Source organism: Rhinatrema bivittatum, chromosome 3, assembly GCF_901001135.1.
Source record: "Rhinatrema bivittatum chromosome 3, aRhiBiv1.1, whole genome shotgun sequence".
NCBI lineage: Eukaryota > Metazoa > Chordata > Amphibia > Gymnophiona > Rhinatrematidae > Rhinatrema > Rhinatrema bivittatum.
The window spans coordinates 190,780,375-190,805,301 of NC_042617.1; the positions used below are offsets into that span (position 1 = coordinate 190,780,375).

At 45.1% G+C, this 24,927-nt stretch overlaps 1 protein-coding gene across 1 annotated transcript in view; it reads left to right on the forward strand.

Moving 5' to 3' along the window:
• Positions 1–13,279: 13,279 nt before the first annotated feature.
• ADGB (androglobin) overlaps positions 13,280–24,927 on the forward strand; it is a 790,434-nt gene continuing 778,786 nt past the window's right edge. The window contains exon 1 of the mRNA XM_029594040.1: positions 13,280–13,492. Coding sequence (XP_029449900.1) covers positions 13,416–13,492 — 77 coding nt within the window. The 5' untranslated portion in view covers positions 13,280–13,415. The remainder of the gene's footprint in view (positions 13,493–24,927) is intronic.

The following is a 24,927-nucleotide window of genomic DNA, read 5'->3' on the forward strand; positions in this document are numbered from 1 at the left end:
GGAAAAGACAGAGTAGGATCAAACTACCTAAGCCCTGCAATCTCTGTTTGGGCGGGGAGGGGTGTCCAAAAAATACTTCTAAATATAAAGCTGGATACCCCTTCAGCCATCACTGTCTCTTGCAGCAGTATCTGTAACTGGTGCTTCTCTAGCTAGGGTTTAGAGTGAAGTCACAGGTCTTCGGTCATCTGGGTGAGAGCCCTTTCATACGTCGCCCGTATGACATAGTAAGGGCAAAGGTAGCGCCGGCGCAATTTTGAATATTGGCAATACGGCCCGCGTGCAGGAGGTCGCTCCCGGACCCCCCCGCTAGACTTTTGGCAAGTCTTGTGGGGGTCAGGAGGCCCCCCCCCAAGCTGGCCAAAAGTCCCTGGGGGTCTGGGAGCGATCTCCTGCACGCGTGACGTCGGGAGCCAGGAACCAAAATGGCACCGGCGCTACCTTTGCCCTGTCATATGATAAGGGCAAAGCCACCGGCGCCATTTCTATTAATGCAGCCGTGGCCAGAGAGTGGGAGATCGTGCCGGGACCCCCCCACTGGACCCCAGGTAATTTAAAACATTTTGGGGGGGTTCGGGAGGGTGGGGGATTTATTTTAAAGGGTCGGGGTGGGTTTTAGGGTTGTTTTGGTGTGCTGGTTTTCCCGCCCTCCCCCGATTTACGATTTTTTGACGATAAATTGGGGGAATTGCTATTGTATCGCGGCTCTAACGATTTTTGACGATTTAAAATATATCTGACGATTGTTTTAAATCGTCAAAAAACGATTCACATCCCTACTAAATAGTAGCAAATTGCATGTTTCTCTTTTGAGTAGAATGTTTTAGTATTTTCTATTTCATGTAATTTGCTGTGTTTTTCAGAGATTTAGGGTTTTTTTTTATAATTGTTTTAAATGAAAATCAAATAAAAAGAATGTAAAAAAAAAAGGAATGTCTGAAATTGGGTTATGTGCATACTTTAATGTGCACCGAGCCCTGTACTATTTTATAGCAGCAATCTTTGGGCATAAAACTGTTTTATGTATGTAAATATCTTTGAAAATCAGGTCCATCCTCTGCCTAGTAGATTGCTAAAATGGTAATTTTCAAAGCCAAGCCCACAGGTAGCAGTGTTTTTCCCATGGAAATGAACTTTGACCCTCATATGAGGCTGGCAATTTTTTTAAAAGTACATGTGTAGGGCCTTTTACCTGCATACTTTTACCCACCGTTTAAAGCGGCATACTAGTGGGTAGGGTTTGGGGAGGATTTGAAATTACATGCACACTTTTGCATTTTATTTTGAAAAAAATCTACACACAGATTAGCAGATGTATGCAGGTGGGATAAATTTCGAAGGGCAAGTACACATGTAATTTTCCTTGGCAGTTATAAAATTATCACCTAAATTCTTATTCAGAGGACTTGAGATGACTGGAAAATGTCTGGAAACAGACTTGCTTACCTGTTCTGGGAAGTTTGGCTCTGATTGAACTGGAGAAAGGCCCAAACTAATTGCTGCAAAAAGTCTGTCTAGCCACTTTTCCAGCAGCAACTGAATCTGCCTCTATTGATTCAGGGTTTCCTCCAAAAAATGTGCAGAGGTGACAGGTATTTGAGTCTGCAGTCTTTGCACTACCATCTGACTCATCATCAGCTGACTGTTCACCATTCACTGCCTCCCCAATGCTGACGCTCTAACATTCTGTTTGCAGTCAAAAAAGCAAACAGGAAATTAGGAAGGGAATGGTGAATAAAAGAGAAAATGTCATAATGCCTCTGTATTGTTCCATGGTGAGACCACACCTTGAGTACAATAAACAATTCTGGTCACCACATCTCAAAAAAGATATTGTTGACCTGGAGAAGGTACAGAAAAGGTTTACCAAAATAAAGGAAATGGAACAGCTCCCCTATGAGGAAAGGCTAAAGAGGTTAGGGCTGTTCAGCTTGGAGAAGAGACAGCTGAAGAGGGATATGATAGAGGTCTATAAAATCATGAGAGGTCTAGAAAAGGTAAATGTGAATCAGTGATTTACTTTTTTGGATAATAGAAGGATAGGGGACACTCCATGAAATTAGCAAGTAGCACACTTAAAACAAATCGGAGAAAATTCTTTTTCTCTCAATGCACAATTAAGCTCTGGAATTTGTTGCCAGAGGATGTGGTTAGGACACTTAGTGTAACTGGGTTTAAAAAAGGTTTGGATAAGTTCCTAGAGGAAAAATCCATAAAATGCTATTAATCAATAAGGAATAGTAGTTTGAGATCTATTTAATGTTTAGATATGTGTTTGGTACTTGTAATCTGGATTGGCCACTGTTGGAAACAGGATGCTGGGCTTAATGGACCCCTGGTCTGATCCAGTATGACAACTTCTTATATTCTTAAGCCCTTCCCCTGTTCTAGGAAGACATTTTTCCTTGGTTTCATTTTAAAGGGTCTCTGACTGCCTTGGCATGGTATTACAGACTGTTAAGGACCTATGCTGTCCTCAGTGATGGAAGTTAGAGACACTAACCATGATATTTCTGATACTGAGAACATCTTCAGTATTGTGACTGGTATTCCTTCCACTAGCATCTTGAATGGGGCCATGGTAAATATTTCTGGGACCTCAGCAGGTTTGTTGGGGACAGTGGAACAATCTCAAAGAGGCTGCAGCTATTAACTTTCTCTCCCTCCCATGTTCTAAACTTTCAAAAGGAAAAGTTTGATAAAATGAGAAAAATAGAAAAAAAAATGAAAGGAGCAGCTACAAAGGTAAAAAGTGGACAAGAGGCATGGACATGCTGAAATACCATCCTAGAAGTACAGTCCAGATGTATTCCACACATTAAGAAAGGTGGAAGGAAGGCAAAATGATTACCGGCATGGTTAAAAGGTGAAGTGAAAGAGGCTATTTCAGCCAAAATATTTTCATTCAAAAATTGGAAGAAGGATCCAACAGAAGAAAATAGGATAAAGCATAAGCGTTGTCAAGTTAAATGTAAGACATTGATAAGACAGGCTAAGAGAGAATTTGAAAAGAAGTTGGCCATAGAGGCAAAAATTCACAGTAAAAACTTTAAAAAAATATATCCGAAGCAGAAAGCCTGCGAGGGAGTCAGTTGGACTGTTAGACGATCGAGGGGTTAAAAGGGCACTTAGAGAAGATAAGGCCTTCATGGAAAGATTAAACAATTTCTTTGCATCGGTGTTTACTGAAGAGGATGGTGGGGAGATACCCGTTCCGGAGATGGTTTTCATGGGTAATGATTCAGATGGACCTAATGAAATCAGGGTGAACCTAGAAGATGTGGTCGGCCTGATTGACAAACTGAAGAGTAGTAAATCACCTGGACCAGATGGTATACACCCCAGGTTCTGAAGGAACTAAAAAATGAAATTTCAGATCTATTAATAAAAATTTGTAACCTATCATTAAAATCATTGTACCTGAAGAATGGAGGGTGTACCCCAATATTTAAAAAGGGCTCCAGGGGTAATCCGGGAAACTACAAACCAGTTAGCCTGACTTCGGTGCCAGGAAAAATAGTGAAAAGTATTCTAAATATCAAAATCACAGAACATATAGAAAGTCATGGTTTAATGGAACAAAGTCAGCATGGCTTTACCCAAGGCAGCCAAATCTTGCCTCCCAAATCTGCTTCACTATTTTGAAGGAGTTAATAAACATGTAGAAAAAGGTGGTAGATGTAGTATATTTGGATTTTCAGAAGGTATTTGACAAAGTTACTCATGAGAGGCTTCTAGGAAACTAGGAAACGTAAAATGTCATAGGATAGGTGGCAATGTCCTTTCGTGGATTACAAACTGGCTAAAAGACAGGAAACAGAGTAGGATTAAATGGACAATTTTCTCAGTGGAGGGGAGTGGGCAGTGGAGTGCCTCAGGGATTTGTACTGGGACCCTTAGTTTTCAATATATTTATAAATGATCTGGAAAGAAATATGACGAGTGAGGTAATCACATTTGCAGTTGATACAAAATTATTCAGAGATGTTAAATCACAAGTGGATTGTGATAAATTGCAGGAAGGCCTTGTGAGACTGGAAAATTGGGCATGCAAATGAGAGATGAAATTTAATGTGGATAAGTGAAGGTGATGCATACAGGGAAAAATAACCCATGTTATAGTTACACAATGTTAGGTTACATATTAGGAGCTACCACCCAAGAAAGAAATCAAGGCGTCATAGTGGATAACACATTGAAATTGTCAGTTCAGTGTGCTGCGGCAGTCAAAAAAGCAAACAGAATGTTGGGAATTATTAGAAAAGGAATGGGGAATAAAATGGAAAATGTCATAATGTCTCTGTATCACTCCATGGTGAGATAGCACCTTGAATACTGTGTATAATCCTGGTCGCCGTATCTCAAAAAACATATAGTTGCGATGGAGAAGGTAGAGAAGGGCAACCAAAATGATAAAGGGGATGGCACAGCTCCCCTATGAGGAAAGACAAAAGAGGTTAAGACTGTTCAACTTGGAGAACAGTCGGCTGAGGGGAGATATGATAGAGATGTTTAAAATCACGAGAGGTTTAGAATGGGTAAATGTGAATCAGTTATTTACTCTCAGGCCAATACAACACGCGTCCAAACCCACGTTTGGATGTGCGTTTTCGATGCGCTAGCTTTACCCCTTATTCAGTAAGGGGTAATAGTGCGTCGAAAACGCACGTCCAACCCCCCCCCCCGAAACTAATAGCGCCCACAACATGCAAATGCATGTTGATGGCCCTATTAGTTATTCCCGCGCGATAAAATGTGCAGCCAAGCCGCACGTTTTACTTTCAGAAATTAGCGCCTACCCAAAGGTAAGCGCTAATTTCTGCCGGCACCGGGTGTACAGAAAAGCAGTTTTTACTGCTTTTCTGTACACCCTCATGGCGATATTAAGTCGGAGGTCCCAAAGTAAAAAATAATTAAAAATAAAAATAAAAAAATTTTAAATCGGCCCGGAGCTCACGGGTTGAAACCTGGCCGCTCAATTTTGCCGGCGTCTGGTTTCCGAACCCGTGGCTGTCAGCAGGTTTGACAACTGACGCTGGCAAAATTGAGCGTTGGCTGTCAAACATGCTGACAGCTGCTGTTCCTATGAAAAAAGAGGCGCTAGGGATGCGCTAGTGTCCCTAGCACCTCTTTTTACCATGGGCCCTCATTTAAATACTGAATCACATGCACAGGAGAGTGGACTGCGTGCTTGCCGGGAGAGTGGGCGCTCGCCCACGACTTTTACTGAATCAGCCTGTCTTTCAGATAATAGAAAGACTAGGGAGCACTCCATGACGTTAGCATGTGGCATATTTAAAACTAAACGGACAAAGTTCTTTTTCACTCAACGCACAATTAAACTCTGGAATATGTTGCCAGGGGATGTGGTTAGTGCAGTTAGTGTAGCTGGGTTTAAAAAAGGATTGGATAAGTTCTTGGAGAAGTCCATTTCTTACTATTAAGTTGACTTAGAAAATAGCCACTGCTATTACTAGCAACAATAGCATGGGGTAGACTTAATTTTTGGGTACTTGCCAGGTTCTTATGGCATGGATTGGCCACTTTTGGAGACAGGATGCTGGGCTTGATGGACCCTTGGTCTGACCCAGTATGGCATGTTCTTATACATGGAACTCATGATAATAGGCCTATTGTAATTTGTAGGGATGTGAATCGTTTTCTGACGATTTAAAACAATCGTCAGATATATTTTAAATCGTCAAAAATCGTTCAGAGTCGCGATACAATAGAAATTCCCCCGATTTATCGTGAAAAATCGTAAATCGGAGGAGGGGGGAGGGCGGGGAAAACCGGCACACCAAAAAAATCCCTAAACCCACCCCGACCCTATAAAACGAATCCCTTACCTTCCCCCACCCTCCCGAACCCCCCCAAAACTTTTTATGAGTACCTGGTGGTCCAGTGGGGGCGCAGGGACAGATCTCCCGCTCTCAGTCCATTGGCGCCATTTTGGCTGCCACTCAAAAATGGCGCCGATGGCCCGATAAAAAAAAACAACCCACCGACCCTTTAAAAACGACCCCTTAGCTTCCCCCACCCTTCCGATCCCCCCAAAACATTTTAAAATTACCTGGTGGTCTAGTGGTGGTCCCGGGAGCGATCTCCCGTTCTCGGGCCGTCGGCTGCCACTCATAAAGATGGTGCCGATGGCCCTTTGCCCTTACCATATGACAGGGTATCCATGCCCTTGGCCGGCCCCTGTCACATGGTAGGAGCACTGGCTGGCCTGCGCCATCTTTAAAGATGCCGCCGCCGTATTTAAAGATGGCCGCCGCCATTAATGGCTATTAATCAATTTTACTAAGGGAATAGCCACTGCTATTAATTGCATCAGTAGCATGGGATCTTCTTAGTATTTGGGTAATTGCCAGGTTCTTGTGGCCTGGTTTTGGCCTCTGTTGGAAACAAGATGCTGGGCTTGATGGACCCTTGGTCTGACCCAGCATGGCAATTTCTTATGTTCTTATGTTTACAGCAGGAACTGGAGGTGGCGCCTGCGGAACCTCAGGCGGGGTGGCATCCAGCCGATTCGCCAATCGTTCAACGGTGGCGGCAAGGACGTCAAGGCAATGTTGTTGCTGCTGCAGTCGCTGGGCCATTCCGGGAATGGCTTGCAATCCGGGCATGTCCACCGGGTCCATGGCCTTGCAAACTGTTGCTGTTGCGGACTGGACGGTGGACCCTTGGGCCGGCCTGGCGGAACCGAGGCTCCGCTTGAGAAGATAGGCTGGGAGGTGGAACTATGGCTAGAAGCCAAGTGACGTCTTCGCCCTGGAGATCCGAGATCCCCCCAGGAGGAGCCCGTGAGGATCCGGACCGCTGGGACTTAGGTGATGGCTGTGAAGAAGTGGAGAGACGGATCTTCACCCTGGAAGTCCAAGATCCCCCCAGGAGGAGCCTGTGAGGACCAGGACCGCTGGGACTTAGGCGACGGCAGCGAAGAAGTGGAGAGACGATGAGATGAACCAGAAGTCGAGGCAGGCGGCGGACACAGGAAATCAGGAGCAGGCTGGAGTCAGGAACCAGAGAATCAAACCTAGGACTGGAGCAGGAACAGCAGGAGCGGATACAGGAGCAGCAGGAGCGGATTCAGGAGCAGCAGGAGCGGATTCAGGAACAGCTGGAATGCAACTAGAAACTCACATGGAGAGACCTCGTTGCAAGGCAGTTCTGTGGAGGCAGACGCCGGCTTAAATACTCTGCCACCGCCTGACGTCACTTTGGGGGCTGTCCAGCACTTCCAGGTGCTGGACCTTTAAAGAGCTCCCCTTCGCTCGCGCGCACGTTCCATGGCGAGGGCGGAGTCAAGATCAGGCCTCAGAGGCATCTCCCTCGTGGAGACGCCGCTGCAACGCAGCCTATCAGGCCCAGACCACGGCGCTTCCCGATGCGGCTCGGCATGCACGCAAAGAAAGGCATATGCGCAAAAAAGGTGTGTATGTACGCGCACAAATGGGTGCCCTAGTAGGCGCTCCTCTGCGCCTAACTAGGCGCCTAGCTAGGTGCTCAACAAATTGCACAATGGGCCGAACAGTTAGGTACACTGACACGATTTGACAGAACTGAAGAGGGCAGTCTACAGCACAGAAAAAACGCACAAAAATGACTCTGCGGCCTACTACTGGCGAACTAGCAGAGCCTTGGAGTGAGGCCTAGCTTCAAGGGCTTCTCAACCCACCAGGCTGCCCCCATCCCCAGAACTCCACCAGAGGCAGGAATGGCCGTCAAATCACAAGCCGAACATGGAGACCAGGAGGGCAGGGGAGGAATCCCTACTCAACTCTTCACTTCTTCCTTATGTTTTGTTACCACACCTTCTACACCTAACTAGGTGCCTAGCTAGGTGCTCAACAAAATGCACAATGGTCCAAACAGTTAGGTGCACTGACACGATTTGACAGAACTGAAGAGGGCAGTCTACAGCACAGAAAAAACGCACAAAAATGATGCTGCGGCCTACTACTGGCGAACTAGCAGAGCCTTCGAGTGAGGCCTAGCTACAAGGGCTTCTCAACCCACCAGGCTGCCCCCATCCCCACAACTCCACCGGAGGCAGGAATGGCCGTCAAATCACAAGCCGAGCATTGAGACCAGGAGGTCAGGGGAGGAATCCCCACTCAGCTCCTCTTCACTTCTTCCTTATTTTTTGTTACACCTTTTACCTGAGCTCAGTCCATCCCGGCTGAATACAAGTTCGGTCTCTGGCTGTGGGGGGAGAGGCATTAGATCTTCACCATTGTGCTTGGCTTCCTGCACCCGCTTGCTTTTCAGCATTTTTTTTTTTTTTTTTTTTTTACAGGTAAGTCCATGCCAGTTGATAAACCAGTTACCAAACCAAGGCACTCCTCTGATGGAGCACGGAAATCACCTCAGGAATTCTCAACTGAGGGAGGGACCATTTGTTATCACCATAGGAGAGCAGGGTGATTAATTTCCTCTTTTCTCCTTCAAAATCTTAAAGCAATCCCCAAAAGGGAGATGCACATCCACCATCTGCTGGAGACAGAATACTGGTGGGCTGATGTCACTGCAGGGGTATATATACTTTGATGTCAGCTTTGTTCCATCTCCATCTGCTGGTAGAGGTACATAACCCACTGGTTTAGGATTTACCTTTCTATATGCTAAGAAAGTAAGACATTGCCGCCTTCTATGACTCTTGGGGTCACACCTTCGGTAAGTGGGAGCAAGCCTAAACTCCCCTAATCAGAGCTATGCTACATCCCCTTTCCTTTTTCTTTCTCATTTGATCAGGGTGTATTTCCTTCTAGGGGTATGCATGTAAATATTTGTTCATTTCATTGAATGGGGGCTGAGGGGGTTGTTTTTGATGTTTTTCATTTCCGCTTTTCATTTTAGTGTACTTTGAATGGTTTAAACATGCACTACAATGAAAAACAAAACAAAATTAAATGTTGAGGTTTTCTCCCCTTTAATCTCATTTTGAAAATGATGTGAAACACATCAATAAATACTGGTGGCATTCCCATGTTGTTTTCAAATGGAAGCATATCCCTCCTTTCTTCTTGATCATTCATTTTAGATGCTTTTCCTGTTAGAAAAAACCTTGTCCAACTTTAATTAACGTGGGTTTTTATGTGCCCTCTTATGACAAGCAGGGCTATAGAGTTTTTCATGTGGCAGAGGCTGCCTTTGGCAGCTTCCGCCACGTTTTAAATAAAGCAGAATGAGGAAGGCGTGAAATTACCTGAATATACAGGCAGATTAGAGGTTTCATTGCAGGTTTTCTAAGCTGTAAATTACATGGAAAAATGTATGCATTTAACACGTGGTAGCAGACATACAAAGGAGATGAACTTGCCTTAATTCAACCCCTTTTGTATGTCTGCAAAGCTGCAAAGAGTTACAAAGTAAAAGGATGGGGGAGGAGTTGAGAAAGCCAACAGACAGAGCAGTATTTACAGCTGGTGGTGGTGGTGGGGGGGGGGGGGGGGGAAGCTGTCTAGTAATGGGTGAACAGGCAAATTACAGATTGCATTACCTTAGTGATATGGCTGGAGGCAATGTTTTCCATACTTAACAAAAGTTGTAAAGTGAGGGGAGAGGGGTGGAAGAGGTTGAGAGAGCGTGGATGGAAACAGCAGCAGTGTTTCCATCTACCAGATGGCCTATGCCTGGCAGTAGATTACAAAAGCAATGCCCTTGGTTAAGTGTTTTTGTGTTTGTTTCAAAATGTTTGGTCATTCTAATTTCAAATGTCTTATATTTGGGGTTAGTTCTGAAGCTCCCCTTTTTAGTATCCTGATCATAGTAAGCCATTGATGCAGTGGTCTGGTCTCCAAAAACGTTTCCCCACAAGAGCATCACTTAGCTCCTGTCATGTGTATCTTGTGTCTGTGAAGGTTCATTAACTTCTAATCCATTTCGCTGATCTATCATCTCAATATCTTTCTAGGCTTGAGGCTGACGTAATAACTGGGCGCTAAGCACAGTGCCCAGTTTTACTCACCCTCACATGTAAATTCTACGCTAATGAAGGCATCAGATATTACTCCCTCATAGAGAAAGATGCGTCGGCTGAGCACATGTTCTCTTAAGGTTGGAACCTTAAATCCTAGTCAGAGGTGGAGTAGGGTTTCTAGACCTAATGGTAGTCTTTATGCAGAAGCTTAGATTCTCCTAGAACAAGCAGGATGGTAGTCCTCTAACATGGGTGACATCATCAGATGGAGCCCTGCATGGAAAACTTCTGTCAAAGTTTCTTGAAACTTTGCCTGGTACACTGGGCATGCCCATCATGCCACTATCCCTGCATCCACGCGGGGTCTCTTTTCAGTCCTTTCTTTTCCACGGAGATATCGTCTCGTAGAGGTGGAGCTCGTGCCTTTTAGAGGAAAACTAGTCTTTTTCTCGCAAATTATTTTTTTCCTTTTTCACCTTTTTTCCTGTGCTGGGTATCTCTCGGTCCCCTCGGGTTCTTTGCGGTCAGTGAGTAATTTTCTTCCTCCTTCCATATCCGCTGGTCGTCATGCCCTTGCGGTCTCTGCGTGACTCATGGCGGCCTTGGGTTTCCGCCAATGCCCCCAGGGCCTCTGGACTATGTCCCTAATGGATCCACATGAAGTGTGCATCCACTGCCTGGGAGCGTCGCACGAGGTCCTTGGCTGTGAATTGTGTGCTCAGATGGCCCTGAAGGGCCGGCAGGCCAGGCTGGATAAAATGGAGAAGGTCTCGGGACCGAGGGTAACTGATTACCCTTGATCCCCCAGTTACCATCCCTCCCCTGAAGCTTTTGGGGCAGGGGGGCTCTGGGAATCGGCCAGTCTTAGTGTTCTCGAAGTTCCGGACATCTGGGTCATCATCAACTGCCTTGGCACCGGAGAAGAACTGGGCCGAGCACCATGGGAGATCTCACAAACATCGGCACCGGTATCTGTCCAAGCATGGATCCAGGCTGGTGAGGACCATGGCACTTGTCGCCCTGCCGCATAAGTGTCCTCGACACAAGGCCCCTCGATGTCAGTGGTCGGGGGCTGTCCACACCGATCCCGGTGCCAGACATCAACCCTCCTCAGGGCCCTGGGGAGGAGTCAAGTCCTGCCCTCCCCTCTCATCCTCCGCTGTTGTCAGAGCCATTCCAAAAGAAGTTGGAACGTCAGGTGCACCTGGCGGTGGAATGCTCTTTGTATGAGTGGGAGCCAGTGGCCCCGCCACCGATGCCAGAGAATTTCCCAATTCCGGTGCCTTTGCTGATGCCCTCGAGGCCAGCTCCTGCACTGATGCCGGCACCTGCACTGATGCTGACTGCGGTGACTGGGCTGGAACCATTGTTGGACCGCCTCAACGTCCTCCTTGGTGCCCTCCCAATCCAGTTGATGCCGGTGCCTTGCGCTCCTTTGGTGCCCCGTAGGGCCCCGAAGTGCAATGCAGACGAGTTGGTCCACGTCGGGGACTCCTCAGGCAATGAACGACCATCGGTACCATCCACACCTCGAGGTCCATCAGCGCCACACTTGGCGCCCCTGGGGGCAGGGCCCAGCCCTCTGGGTCCCTTGCCTCTTCTCTTCAATCACATCCTCTAGACTTACTGGATCTACAGTATTTATCCCACGCCCTTTTGAAGTCCTTCACAGTTTTGGTCTTCACCACCTCCTCCGGAAGGGCGTTCCAGGCATCCACCACCCTCTCTGTGAAGAAATACTTCCTGACATTGGTTCTGAGTCTTCCTCCCTGGAGTTTCAAATCGTGACCCCTGGTTCTGCTGATTTTTTTCCAGTTGGAAAAGGTTTGTCGTTGTCTTTGGATCATCAAAACCTTTCAAGTATCTGAAAGTCTGTATCATATCACCTCTGCTCCTCCTTTCCTCCAGGGTGTACATATTTAGATTCTTCAATCTCTCCTCATAAGTCATTTGATGAAGATCCTCCACCTTTTTGGTTGCCCTCCTCTGGACCGCCTCCATCCTGTCTCTGTCCCTTCGGAGACTCAAAGACTCCACAGCTTGATAGGGTGCTCAGTGAAAAACTGCTTTCTATGATTTGTTTTGAATCTGCTGGCTGTTAGTTTTATAAAATATCCCCTTGTTTTAGTCTTATTTGAAGGGGTAAATAGCTGTCCTTTATTCACCCATTCCACTCATGATGTTATTAATTTTTATCATATCCCCAGTCACCTCTCAGACATACAGCAAACAGAAGCAAACCTAAGACAAACAAAAGCATTGCAACTTTCCTATACAGAGTCTCTCATAGTACTGCAAACAAGCAGATAAATCACATTCCTTCCAAAGAGTACAAGTATGAGATTCCTTTTAATTCCAGCACAGCAAATCTTTATCTGTGTTCTAAAGCGCCAATTTTAAATGTTCTCGCAAGGATCGGAGTTCTGATACCTAGATTCATGTTAAAAAAAAAGCCCCATCAATCATTTACATTTATTGAATTTCTTAATCGCTCAACACAATGAAGGCCTGAGCAATGAACAGAAATACATACATAATACAATTAACATAATACACGACAGAGAAAAAATATAAAATCAAACAAAATTAAATCAAATGTTGCAAAAACTGATAGTGCAAAGTAAAACAATCATAAAATCAGACAAAACTAAAAGTAAAAACATATGGAAAACTAAAAGGTGGCTGCAGGACCGCAGGCTTCTGTTACACACAGCCAGCTTATGTTGTTCGTATTTAGTAGGATTTAATACGTAGCACAGCTCAGCAAGCAGTAATTCAGTTTAGGATAAAAAAAACCCAAACAAACCCTGAAAGCCTACATCAACCAAACCAAACCGAAGTTTGAGCCAGGCCCGCAGACGAGCAAACCGGACCTCCCTCCAGAGCAAAGGCAGCAAGGAGCAGAGGGAGCGCGGGCATGATTTCCCCTCCCTCAGCCTCTGCGCTCCAGCGCAAAGCTCCCTCTGCAGCCGGGGAAGACGGGCAGCACGTTCACCAAGTGGGGGTGAAAAAAAAGAAAACCACACAGTCGATAACAAATATAAATACACTAGCAGCCGGGGTAAAAATCAGAAAAGGCTAAAATCCCGGTTATTTCTGGACATCTGAGCCCGCCCTCTGACTTCCGGACATGAAACAAAACATCTGTACATTTCGGGAAAAAATCCGCACAGTTGGCAGCATTGCCCCACTCACACGCGCTCACACTCTCACGCATGCCCATTGACTCCCCCCCCCCCCGAACCCGTCGAGCACTAGGACCGCGGCGGTGTGCTGTCCCGACCGCTCCACGTTTCTTAGCAACCCGGAGGGACGCTGCACTCGTTGCTCCGGAGCCATCCGCGGCCCGGAGACAGGAGAGTAGAGAGCGGGCTGAGCGTTCTGAGAGGCGGAGGCGGAGTGAAGTGCGGGAAGGGGTGGTCTTAGTGTTGCACCCCGCCTGGGCAGCAGCGGACTCCGGCGCTAGGGTCCGCTCAGTGCCGCGATCATCATGTCCTCCAAACAAATCAGAAAGAAAGAGTCCGCGCACCGGGGAACCTCAGGGCAGATGCAGACCCCATCCAAAGAGTAAGCGGTGGGGGTGGGAAGGGGTTGCCTTGCCTCGGAATGAGTAAGATTAAACAATGCCCGTTGACTGGTAATGAATCCCCCTTGGTGACAGGAGTGGTGCAGGTGGAAGCGGCGATGATCGGTCGAGCTGCTGCTTGCATCTCTTTTCGACAAAAACTTTTGGTTTCTTCTTTAATTCATGCTCTTTTTCTTTCTTTGTCTTCCAAAGTACGGCAACAGCTGCTTGGCAGAAACAAACCAAGAAAGCTCATCTGTCATGGTTATTTGAATGCTCATCAGATTTTTTTTTTTTTTTATAAACCAAGTATCCTCTTCTCCGAGCTATTGATACTTCTACTTGTCACTTGCTGAGTCCTGGCTTTTGTTCTCAGAATTCCAACCTCTTCCCCCTCTTCAGTGTCTGTTGTAACTATTGAGACTGTAGGAGGATTTCTTTCCTTTAATTTATGTTGCTGAAAGTTTGTTTTTTTTTTAACTTCCCAAAAACTTGACTTTCTGGACGCTTTACCAATCTGACCTGCTTATACAAATGCAGAGCCGCGGGAAGGGCATCTCGTGGAACAGAGCTGATTTAGAAGCACCTCAGCCCCTATCATTTTGCTTCGATCTGGAATTTGAAATGTTAGAGCTGTCTTTTCCTGCTTCCTTCATCATTGTCATCTGTTTGTAATGCCATTTGCTCAACTTACAAGAAGTTAAGCAGTCAGCAATACTAAGAAATTTAACTTATTGTTGAAAAGCTGTATGTAATATATATCACTCCTATTGCAAATATGCTATTATGATTGATTAAACTGAGGCATGTGCAGGTTTGCTGTTTGATACATTTTATTCTCATGTATATGTTCCTGGTCAAAGCCCCCCTTTAAGCAGGTTTATAAATGCATTCTGTGAACTGGTACATGAAACCCCCTCCCCCCCAAGGTAAAGGGGGGGGGGGGAGGTAAAGAGCGTGCTACCACTTAAGTGAACTGCAGCAGAAAAAAAGAGGGCAGTACAGCCATGTAACATGAACTGCCACCCTAGGAAAAGGAGAGTGAGAGTGAGATTGAAAAGGTTGCCAGACCTCTTACTGTGAAGGTGCTTAAATGACCATTGAAAACGAGTCAGGCGGGGCCGGACTTTTGAATTCCCCGGACCTGGGCCGGAACATTGCTTCACCCTCGGAAGCCCTGACATGTGTGGGAGGAGCCCAACATGCCATTAAAGCGGCGCGGGAGCAGTGAAGCCACTGCGGGGCCGGACCTTTGAATTCCCCGGACCTGGGCCGGAACATCGCTTCACCCTCGGAAGCCCCGACGTGTGTGGGAGGAGCCCAACATGCCATTAAAGCGGCGCGGGAGCAGTGAAGCCACTGCGGGGCCGGACCTTTGAATTCCCCGGACCTGGGCCGGAACATCGCTTCACCCTCGGAAGCCCCGACGTGTGTGGGAGGAGCCCAACGCGCCATTAAAGCGGCGCGGGAGAGGTGCGCCACTGCCACCGGCGCGCCGCCAAAGCCGCGTGTGCCCCTTAGGCGCGTGCGGCTTGGTCCGGCTTAGTCTGGACTAGAACAGATTAACGGAGGGAATTCTGTGTCTTTGTCCCAACTCTGAGGCTCACATAAGAAATTAGCACATATTTGAAGCATTCGAAATTTCGGCTTTTTTTGGTTAACAAGATTAACTTCTTCTGAGTTGATGCGTGCGAAAAGGAAAGGGAAGGTAAGGGTTTTCCCTTCAGAGCCCTTGCCCCCCCTATTGCAGCTTGAGATAGACCGCTTCATGACACAGCTGGCAAGTGAGGGAGCCAGTGAATCCGCTGAGAGCCCCCCGGAAGGAGAACGGGTAGCTCCCTTGGACAAGGCTTCCCTCAGTCCAGACCAACGTCCGCCTCCGGCCCAGCGAAGAGCTGACGGAAATGCAGCTGAGCCACGCACCAAAGATGTGGTTTGTGTTACAGCGGATGAAGGAGCAGTTTCCGTCCTGGAACTGGAGGGGAGAGGAGTCAAGGAGACGACCTCGGAAGAGGTCCTCCCTTCCGAGGGGACAGCTGCAGTTTCTGCAAGTTTACATCAAGAATCCCCCCAGTTGGGTCAGCTTGGGGAACTTCAGCCCTCGCTACCTAGGCCTGAGATGGTAACTTTGCGAGCTTTATGGGACTTGGTGAGTGGCCTAAATGTAACTGTGAACAGACTAGAAGGGAAAATCGATTCTGTTTCCTCTAATTTTCAACAGCAGTTTCAAGTAGTGCAGCAACAAGTGATGAGATGCGGCGACCAGAATTGTACACAGTATTCAAGGTGCAGTCTCACCATGGAGCGATATAGAGGCATTATGACTTTTTCTGTTTTATTAACCATTCCCTTCCTAATAATTCCTAACATTCTATTTGCTTTTTTGACTGCTGCAGCACACTGAGCCGACGATTTTAAAGTTTTATCCTCTATGATGCCTAGATCTTTTTCCTGGGTGGTAGCTCTTAATATGGAACCTAACATCGTGTAACTACAGCAAGGGTTATTTTTCCTTATATGCAACACCTTGCACTTGTCCACATTAAATTTCATCTGCCATTTGGATGTACAATCTTCCAGTCTTGCAAGGTCCTCCTGTAATGTATCACAGTCTGCTTGTGATTTAACTACTCTGAATAATTTTGTATCATCCGCAAATTTGATAACCTCACTCATTGTATTCCTTTCCAGATCATTTATATATATATTGAAAAGCACCGGTCCAAGTACAGATCCCTGAGGCACTCCACTGTTTACCCTTTTCCACTGAGAAAATTGACCATTTAATCCTACTCTCTGTTTCCTGTCTTTTAACCAGTTTGTAATCCATGAAAGGACATCGCCTCCTATCCCATGACTTTTTAGTTTTCGTAGAAGCCTCTCATGAGGGACTTTGTCAAACGCCTTCTGAAAATCCAAATACACTACATCTACCGGTTCACCTTTATCCACATGTTTATTAACCCCTTCAAAAAATGAAGGAGATTTGTTAGGCAAGACTTCCCTTGGGTAAATCCATGTTGACTGTGTTCCATTAAACCATGTCTTTCTATATGCTCTATGATTTTGATCTTGAGAATAGTTTCCACTATTTTTCCCGGCACTGAAGTCAGGCTCACTGGTCTATAGTTACCCGGATCTCCCCTGGAGCCTTTTTTAAATATTGGGGTTACATTGGCCACACTCCAGTCTTCAGGTAAAATGGATGATTTTAATGATAGGTTACAAATTTTAACTAATAGATCAGAAATTTCATTTTTGTGTTCCTTCAGTACCCTAGGATGCATACTATCCGGTCCTGGTGATTTGTTACTCTTTAGTTTATCAATCTGGCCTACTACATCTTCCAGGTTCATAGTGATTTCGTACAGTTCGTCTGACTCTTCACCCCTGAAAACCATCTCCGGAACTGGTATCTCCCCAACATCCTCATTAGTAAACACTGAAGCAAAGAATTCATTTAGTCTTTCTGCAATGGCCTTATCTTCCCTAAGAGCCCCTTTAACCCCTCGGTCATCTAATGGTCCAACCGACTCCCTCACAGGTTTCTTGCTTCGGATATATTTTAAAAAGTTTTTATTATGAGTTTTTGCCTCTATTGCCAACTTCATTTCAAATTCTCTCTTCACCTATCTTATCAATGTTTTACACTTAACTTGACAATGCTTATGTTTTATCCTATTTTCTTCAGATGGATCCTTCTTCCAATTTTTGAAGGATTTTTTTTGGCTAAAATAGCCTCTTTCACCTCACCTTTTAACCATGACGGTAATCGTTTTGCCTTCTTTCCACCTTTCTTAATGTGTGGAATACATATGGACTGCGCCTCTAGGATTGTATTTTTAAACAATGTCCAAGCCTGCTGAACACTTTTAACCTTTGTAGCTGCACCTTTCAGTTTTTTTCTAACTATTTTCCTCATTTTATCAAAGTTTCCCTTTTGAAAATTTAGTGTTAGAGCTACAGATTTACTTATTGTCTCCCTTCCAGCTATTAGTTTAAATTTGATCATGTTATGATCACTGTTGCCAAGTGGCCCCACCAATGTTACCTCTCTCACCAAATCCTGCGTTCCACTAAGAATTAAATCTAAAATAGCTCCCTCTCTTGTTGGTTCCTGAACCAATTGCTCCATGTAGCAATCATTTATTACTTCCAGGAACCTTATGTCTCTAGCAAGTCCTGATGTTACATTTACCCAGTCAATATTTGGGTAATTGAAATCTCCCATTATTATTGCACTGCCAAATTGGTTTGCTTCCCTGATGTCCCTTAGCATTTCATTATCTGTCTGTCCATTTTGTCCAGGTGGACGGTAGTATACTCCTATCACTATACTCTTACCCAACACACATGGGATTTCTACCCATATAGATTCTACTGAGCATTTAGTTTCTTGTATGATCTTCATCCTGTTGGACTCTATACCCTCCTGGACATAAAGTGCCACACCCCCTCCAAGTTGATCCTCCCTATCATTGTGATATAATTTGTACCCTGATATAGCACTGTCCCATTGGTTATCCTCCTTCCACCAAGTCTCTGTGATGCCAATTATGATAATCTCATCATTTGCTGCTATACACTCTAACTCTCCCATCTTCTTAGACTTCTGGCATTGGCATACAGACATTTCAAAGTGTGTTTTTTGTTTGTTTTAACAACCTGCTTTTCAGTTGTTTGGGATAATTCGTACCTGCATGCATGGGAATAAGACCAGGACTGGATCAACATACTCAGGAAATTTGGATCCAGTTGGAAAACTGAATCAGCAGTGGCTCTAAAACTGGTGACACAGTGGTGTCAGCTGTGTCTTGGCACACCCATGTAACAGTAAGCTGACCCAGTACACGTGTATAAGTTCATATGCACACATTTGTCAGCTACAGAATGAGGCATTAAAATTGGAACTCTCATTGAAACCTTTAACTGTCTACCTGTATCTTTAGACTGTGCCTTTAAGCTTCAGAGCTATTTGATATTTACAGCATTTCTAGAGCTGTAGCTGTCCATGCCTGAGGTCAGCTGGGGTGGCATCACACTTGTGGCACTATTTCATCCACATGTGAGCACTGGGATGGGGTTCGCAGGGGAGGGCTGGCAAACCAGAAGGTGCTAGCTAGGCCAAACTAAGAACTCTGTATTGGCAGTCGTTCACAATCTCACGTGCCACATGTTCCTCTTTTAGTGTCACTATGAGGCAAAACACATTATGGCAGCCACATGTATTTTGTGTCATCCTTACTTTCACTACTGTTTTTCCAATACACTGTATTGGTTCATTGTCAAGACGAATCCAGAGTAGGCATATATGTATATGTATAGTTTATCTGTATTCTGTTTGAATCTTGTAAACCGTTATAATGGCTAAACCGAATGATGGTATATAAAACTGTACAAATAAATAAATAAATAGATGTTTTCTGTTAAACAGTGTCACAGACAGAGAAGCAGTGAAAGAAAGAAAGATGATAGCAACGAGAACAGCAGCTAACAGTTTACTGGCCTCCCTTCCTTGGAAGGGGATGTGGTAGGTGAGGCCTATCAGGCAAAGTAACATTGTATAAGGTTTTGGTGAAGTTGGCTGCCCCTCAGCGTGGTGTCCTCAGCTCGTGCGGGGGCACATACGGGATCTGGGGGAGAGATCAAGAACTATATCCATTCGTAGTCCATGGCATATAGCGAGATTATGGAAGACACAGCAGGGCAGCATTAGATCTCCAACTTTGGGTGGGGCATACAATAAAGCTCCACCCATCTTGTCCAAACAGCGAAATCAACTTTTGAGAACTCTGAAGGTGTGTTCAATGATACAGCGGGTAGCACATAGGGCCTTGTTGTACATAGTCTCTGCCAGTGTATTGGGAATGGCAGTAGGGGTGAGAAGCCAGGTCCTGCAACTGTGCCCAGAATCTCCTGTGGCAAAGACAGATTGAAGTCATCAATCATAGCCTTGTCACTTGCAGATCTGGCTTGCATACCACAGCATCTTATAAGACTGATTTAGGTAGCCTGTTGCTTTCTCTGAGCCTCAAAGGTCAATTTGCCTAGCCTATGTGCATGTCACATTATTCTGGGCCAGTATATGTGCAGGATAGCAGTAGCCAAAAGTATCTTCCCTTCCAGACAACTAAATTGCATCTGGGTATTCCAACAATTGCGTGCCAGGTCCTCGCAATCAATCTAAGGCTACTGGTGTGTAGCAGGCTTCCAACCTTGAAGCAATACATAAGAGCTGCCACAAATGTTTTATCTGAAAAACGGTACCTCATGTTGTGATTGCGAATGTCCCTGCTGGCTCTGCAGTATGGCCTCCGTATAAATCAATTTGTGAGGCCCGACACAGGGAATATACCAGGCCACCACCATGCACAAGGACACTGCTTCTGGTTGAGGTGTGTGAGGCTCAAGACAAACTGTAGTTGATACTCTCTATGACGCTTCACTAACCAGCTGCACGTGATCGTGTAGTACCAGCAGCGTGGACACTTCAATCTCATAATTAACCAATGATATTTAAATAGCTCCCAATGGGAGGATAGGAACAGGGCCATTTTGAAATTTAAGACGTAGAAAAGGTATAGGCCTGCTCATACACCAAGCTTTAGGGCTGGTGCATTGTTTGCCATCACAAGATTAGCAGGCTTCTGCAACATGGGGATAAAAAGCCAGGTCCTGGGCAATGGCCTGTGGACATAACTGTAAAGCCACTTGTCATGGCAGCAAATCTTTTCCTTACCCCCTGCCACCCCCCACATAGCAAGAGATGGAATATGGAAAGAAGTATGTCTCTTACCTATGAGCCAACCGTCACCGTACAGGGTATCTTCAAAATTTTCACACAGGCCTGATTGCCTAAGAATAAAGGAATTATGCATGGCTCCCGGGTACCTGGCCACCATGATCAAGGTTATGCATTCGAGCGTCACAGACCACTTGCATGTTGATGAAGAGCTTTCTGTTGCAGTACATCTCCCTGTCTTGGGATGGAATGATGGCCACATGAGTGCAGTCGATAGGTCGCAGAACATCGGGAAAGTTTGTGAAGGCATAAAAGCCTCTCTTCAAATCCATTAAGTCCTGCCTATCCTGAGGAAATGCTATGTAGCGATTAATGCAGTCAGAGACTGCTGTGATGACCTGGTCCAGACAGCAAGAAAAAGTGGTTTGGGACATTCCCCCCACGACCCCTACAGTCGTTTGGAAGGAGCCAGTTGCCATGAAATGCAGAGTGGCCAAGAGTTTGTGGAGGAAAATATTTTGCTGTGGAAAAATATTAAGAATTAAAGTGGCCTATGGCCGATTTTTTTCTTTCCCCCACCTCATATTAAAATTGCCCTATCGGGCCTTGCATTCCCCACTCCACATCTTTAAATGTGATGGAGCCGTTGCACCCATCCTGGACAAATCCCTTCTTTAAAGATCACCTTGTGACTGATGCCAGGTCCTTCCACAACACACACACATACACACACACGCACACACACACATCCTCTCCAGACCTTCTCCTCCAGTTCTCAAGGCTAAAAAATCCCCGCTGGCAGCAGGGTCCACACTTACCCACTCCTGGTGAGGTCCAGTGCAGCTTCTGACAAAGCTGCGCTGGAAGCGTAAACTACACCAAGCAGGTGTAAAGTTATCCAGCTAAAAGGATGGGTCATTTATCATTTTCTGTTAGGGTCTTATGCACACGATAACGCCATAACACACGCGATAATGCCATAACATGTGCAATAACCTTGTAACGCACGCGATAACGCAGTAATGCGTGCAATAAATAATGCAACACAAAATGTGTATGCACATTAAACATTGAGTATTCGAGTGAGAGGAGTTTGGGCAGAGTAAATGGAAATGAGGGTCTGCTAGTGCAGAGTACAATAGAGTAACGCACACTATCATGGGATTTAATGCCGGAAATAACTACACCTTATTTTTTTTGTGGTCCGGTGAAAAACGTATTTTTATCGCGCTCCTGCAGTTATCACGGGTATTATCACACACGATGAGAAGAAGAATTATAATGGACATACCTACCAGTTTTTCCTGCCCCAATAAAAACACCTGTTCTTACCTGGTCTAGCTTCCTAAAGCCATAATGTTTGTGGCAAGTTTAATTGCCTTCTTGATGGCCAGCTCTACCCACCTCTCAAGTTCCTCCTCAAACATTGCCAATGCCAAGATAGGTTGGGATGGAGGAGACTCGCTGCAGACAACAAGCGGAACAACAACCTCAAGAACAAGCAAGAGCAGTAGGGATGTGCAGAGGGACCGCATACGTTACATTCGGTATTCGTATTCGTGGGGGGCAGATATGTTGCATTCGGCAAGGGGGGGCCCTGATCCGTTCATGCGTTTCATTCTTATTCATTTCCCGGCTAAAATTTAATTAACTACAACCCCCCCCACCCTTCTGACCCCCCCAAGACTTGCCAAAACTCCCTGGTGGTTCAGCGGCGGTCGGGGAGCCATCTACTGCACTCACGCCGTCGGCTGCCGATATTCAAAATTGCGCCGATAGCCTTTGACCTTACTATGTCACAGGGCCTACCGGTGCCATTGGTCAACCCCTGTCACATGGTAGGAGCAATGTAACTAATGGACGAATTGGGGTCCCCTGAAAACGGATGTAACGGATTTGGGTCCCGACGAATACGAATACCGAATCGAATGTATCCGTCCCTGCTGCACATCCCTAATACTTAGGCAGGACTGCATCTTGGGGGCCATGTCAGGGCTCACTCTGTTCGAGCCATGGCAGCTTCGGTGGCCCAGTTACGAGCAGCTCCCATGGAGGAGATCTGCAGAGCTGCGACATGGAGTTCTCTCCACACATTTACATCAGATTATTGTTTGGATAGGGATGGCCAATATGACATTAGGTTTGGACAATCTGTCCTTTGGAACTTGTGTGAGGTAGAGAACCCAACTCTGTTCCCCTCTAGAGCCCGTTGTTTGTGTTCAGGCTGCCCCCCCCCCCCCCCCTTATTACCAACAAAGTCTGTTGTTTTGCTCATTGGCACCTAGTTTGGGTGTTTTGTTGGTCCCCTTTTTCATTGGGGGGCAGTCTGAAGCTAGGGATTCACCCATGTGTGAGGACTACCATCCTTCTTGTCCTCGGAGAAAGCAGAGTTGCTTACCTGTAATAGGTTTTCTTCGAGGACAATAGGATATTAGTCCTCATGAAATCTGCCCATTACTCCGTGGAGTTTGGTTTCCACTATGTGGGTTTCTTCTTTTTAAAGATTTTTATCCTTGAATTCTATATTATAAGGCTGAAGGGGACCCCATGTGAATGCATAGTATAATGCATGCTGAGGATGCTCAATGAAGCTCATTCAAACGTCTAGAAACTTTGAAATAAGTTTTCCTTGTTAGGCTGTATCAGATGATGTCACCCATGTGTGAAAACTAACAACTTGCTGTCCTCGGATAACACCTGTTACAGGTAAGCAACTCTGCTTTCTAAAGAATCAGGTTGAAATAAGGCAGAAGACAATGTCTTCATTCACCATATGTAATGTCTGGCTTGTAAATAAGCATTTGCAGTACTTTCACCTGGTCAAATGAATATACTGTATCTTGAGCTACACAATAAAGAGCAGGAAGAGTCATGATCCCTTTTAATTTTTATTCTTGAAGATCCACACTATACCAGCCTGCAGGAAAATTAACATTCCCAAGCAGGGAGAAAAAGTCAGAGGTTTCCAAGTCAAGTCCCCATCACTTAAAAGAGATATCCATGCTACATACAATAACTGTTTGCAATAAAGGATAGGACTTAATTTAAGGGGAATGGCTGAATCTGTTGGTAATAAAGAAGTGATAGTGAATTATACTATTCTTGATATACAAAACTTATAAATCCTGTATACCATTCTTAGTAAAACTGTAATTGACATGCAGTATTATAACATCTAAAATCAGGCATGTTTTTTTTTATCTCTCATATTATATTTTGCTCTCATCAAAGTCTGATAGCTTATCCTATCTCTCTGGCTCTGCAAATAAATTGAATGACTATAGACTGAAGCCTATTTATATCCTTAGTCATTAATCAGCGTGTAAGCTTGAGCAGTAGTACCATTTTAAACAGGATACAACATATACTAAAAACAGGCAATTCTGCCCAAGCTTTTAATTGTTCTTGAATAATAAGAACATGCCATACTGGGTCAGACCAAGGGTCCATCAAGCCCAGCATCCTGTTTCCAACAGTGGCCAATCCAGGCATAAGAACCTGGCAGGTACCCAAAAACTAAGTCTATTCCACGCTACTGTTGCTAGTAATAGCAGTGGCTGTTTTCTAAGTCAACTTAATTAATAGCAGGTAATGGATTTCTCCTCCAAGAACTTATCCACTCCTTTTTTAAACACAGCTACACTAACTGCACTAACCACATCCTCTGGCAACAAATTCCAGAGTTTAATTGTGCGTTGAGTGCAAAATAACTTTCTCCGATTAGTTTTAAATGTGCCACATGCTAACTTCAAGGAGTGCCCCCTAGTCTTTCTATTATCCGAAAGAGTAAATAACTGATTCACATTAACCCGTTCTAGACTTTTTTTAAACACCTCTATCATATCCCTCCTCAGCCGTCTCTTCTCCAAGCTGAACAGTCCTAACCTCTTCAGCCTTTCCTCATAGGGGAGCTGTTCCATCCCCTTTATCATTTTGGTTGCCCTTCTCTGTACCTTCTCTATAGCAACTACATCTTTTTTGAGATGCAGCAGCCAGAATTGTACACAGTATTCAAGGTGCGGTTTCACCATAGAGCGATACAGAGGCATTATGACATTTTCCGTTTTATTTACCATTCCCTTTCTAATAATTCCCAACATTCTGTTTGCTTTTTTTATTGCCGCAGCACACTGAATCGATGATTTCAATGTGTTATCCACCATGACGCCTAGATCTCTTTCTTGGGTGGTAGCTCCTAATATGGAACCTAACATTGTGTAACTATGGCATGGGTTATTTTTCCTTATATGCATCACCTTGCACTTATCCACATTAAATTTCATCTGCCATTTGGATGCCCAATTTTCCAGTCTCAGAAGGTCTTCCTGTAATTTATCACAATCTGCTTGTGATTTAAGTACTCTGAACAATTTTGTATCATCTGCAAATTTGATTACCTCACTCATCGTGTTTCTTTCCAGATCATTTATAAATATATTGAAAAGTACGAGTCCCAATACAGGTTCCTGAGGTACTCCACTGCCCACTCCCTACCAATGAGAAAATTGTCCATTTAATCCTACTCTCTGTTTCCTGTATTTTAGCCGGTTTGTAATCCACGAAAGGACATCGCCACCTATCCCATGACTTTTTACTTTTCCTAGAAGCCTCCCATGAGGAAATTTGTCATATGCCTTCTGAAAATCCAAGTATACTACATCTACCGGTTCACCTTTATCCACATGTTTATTAACT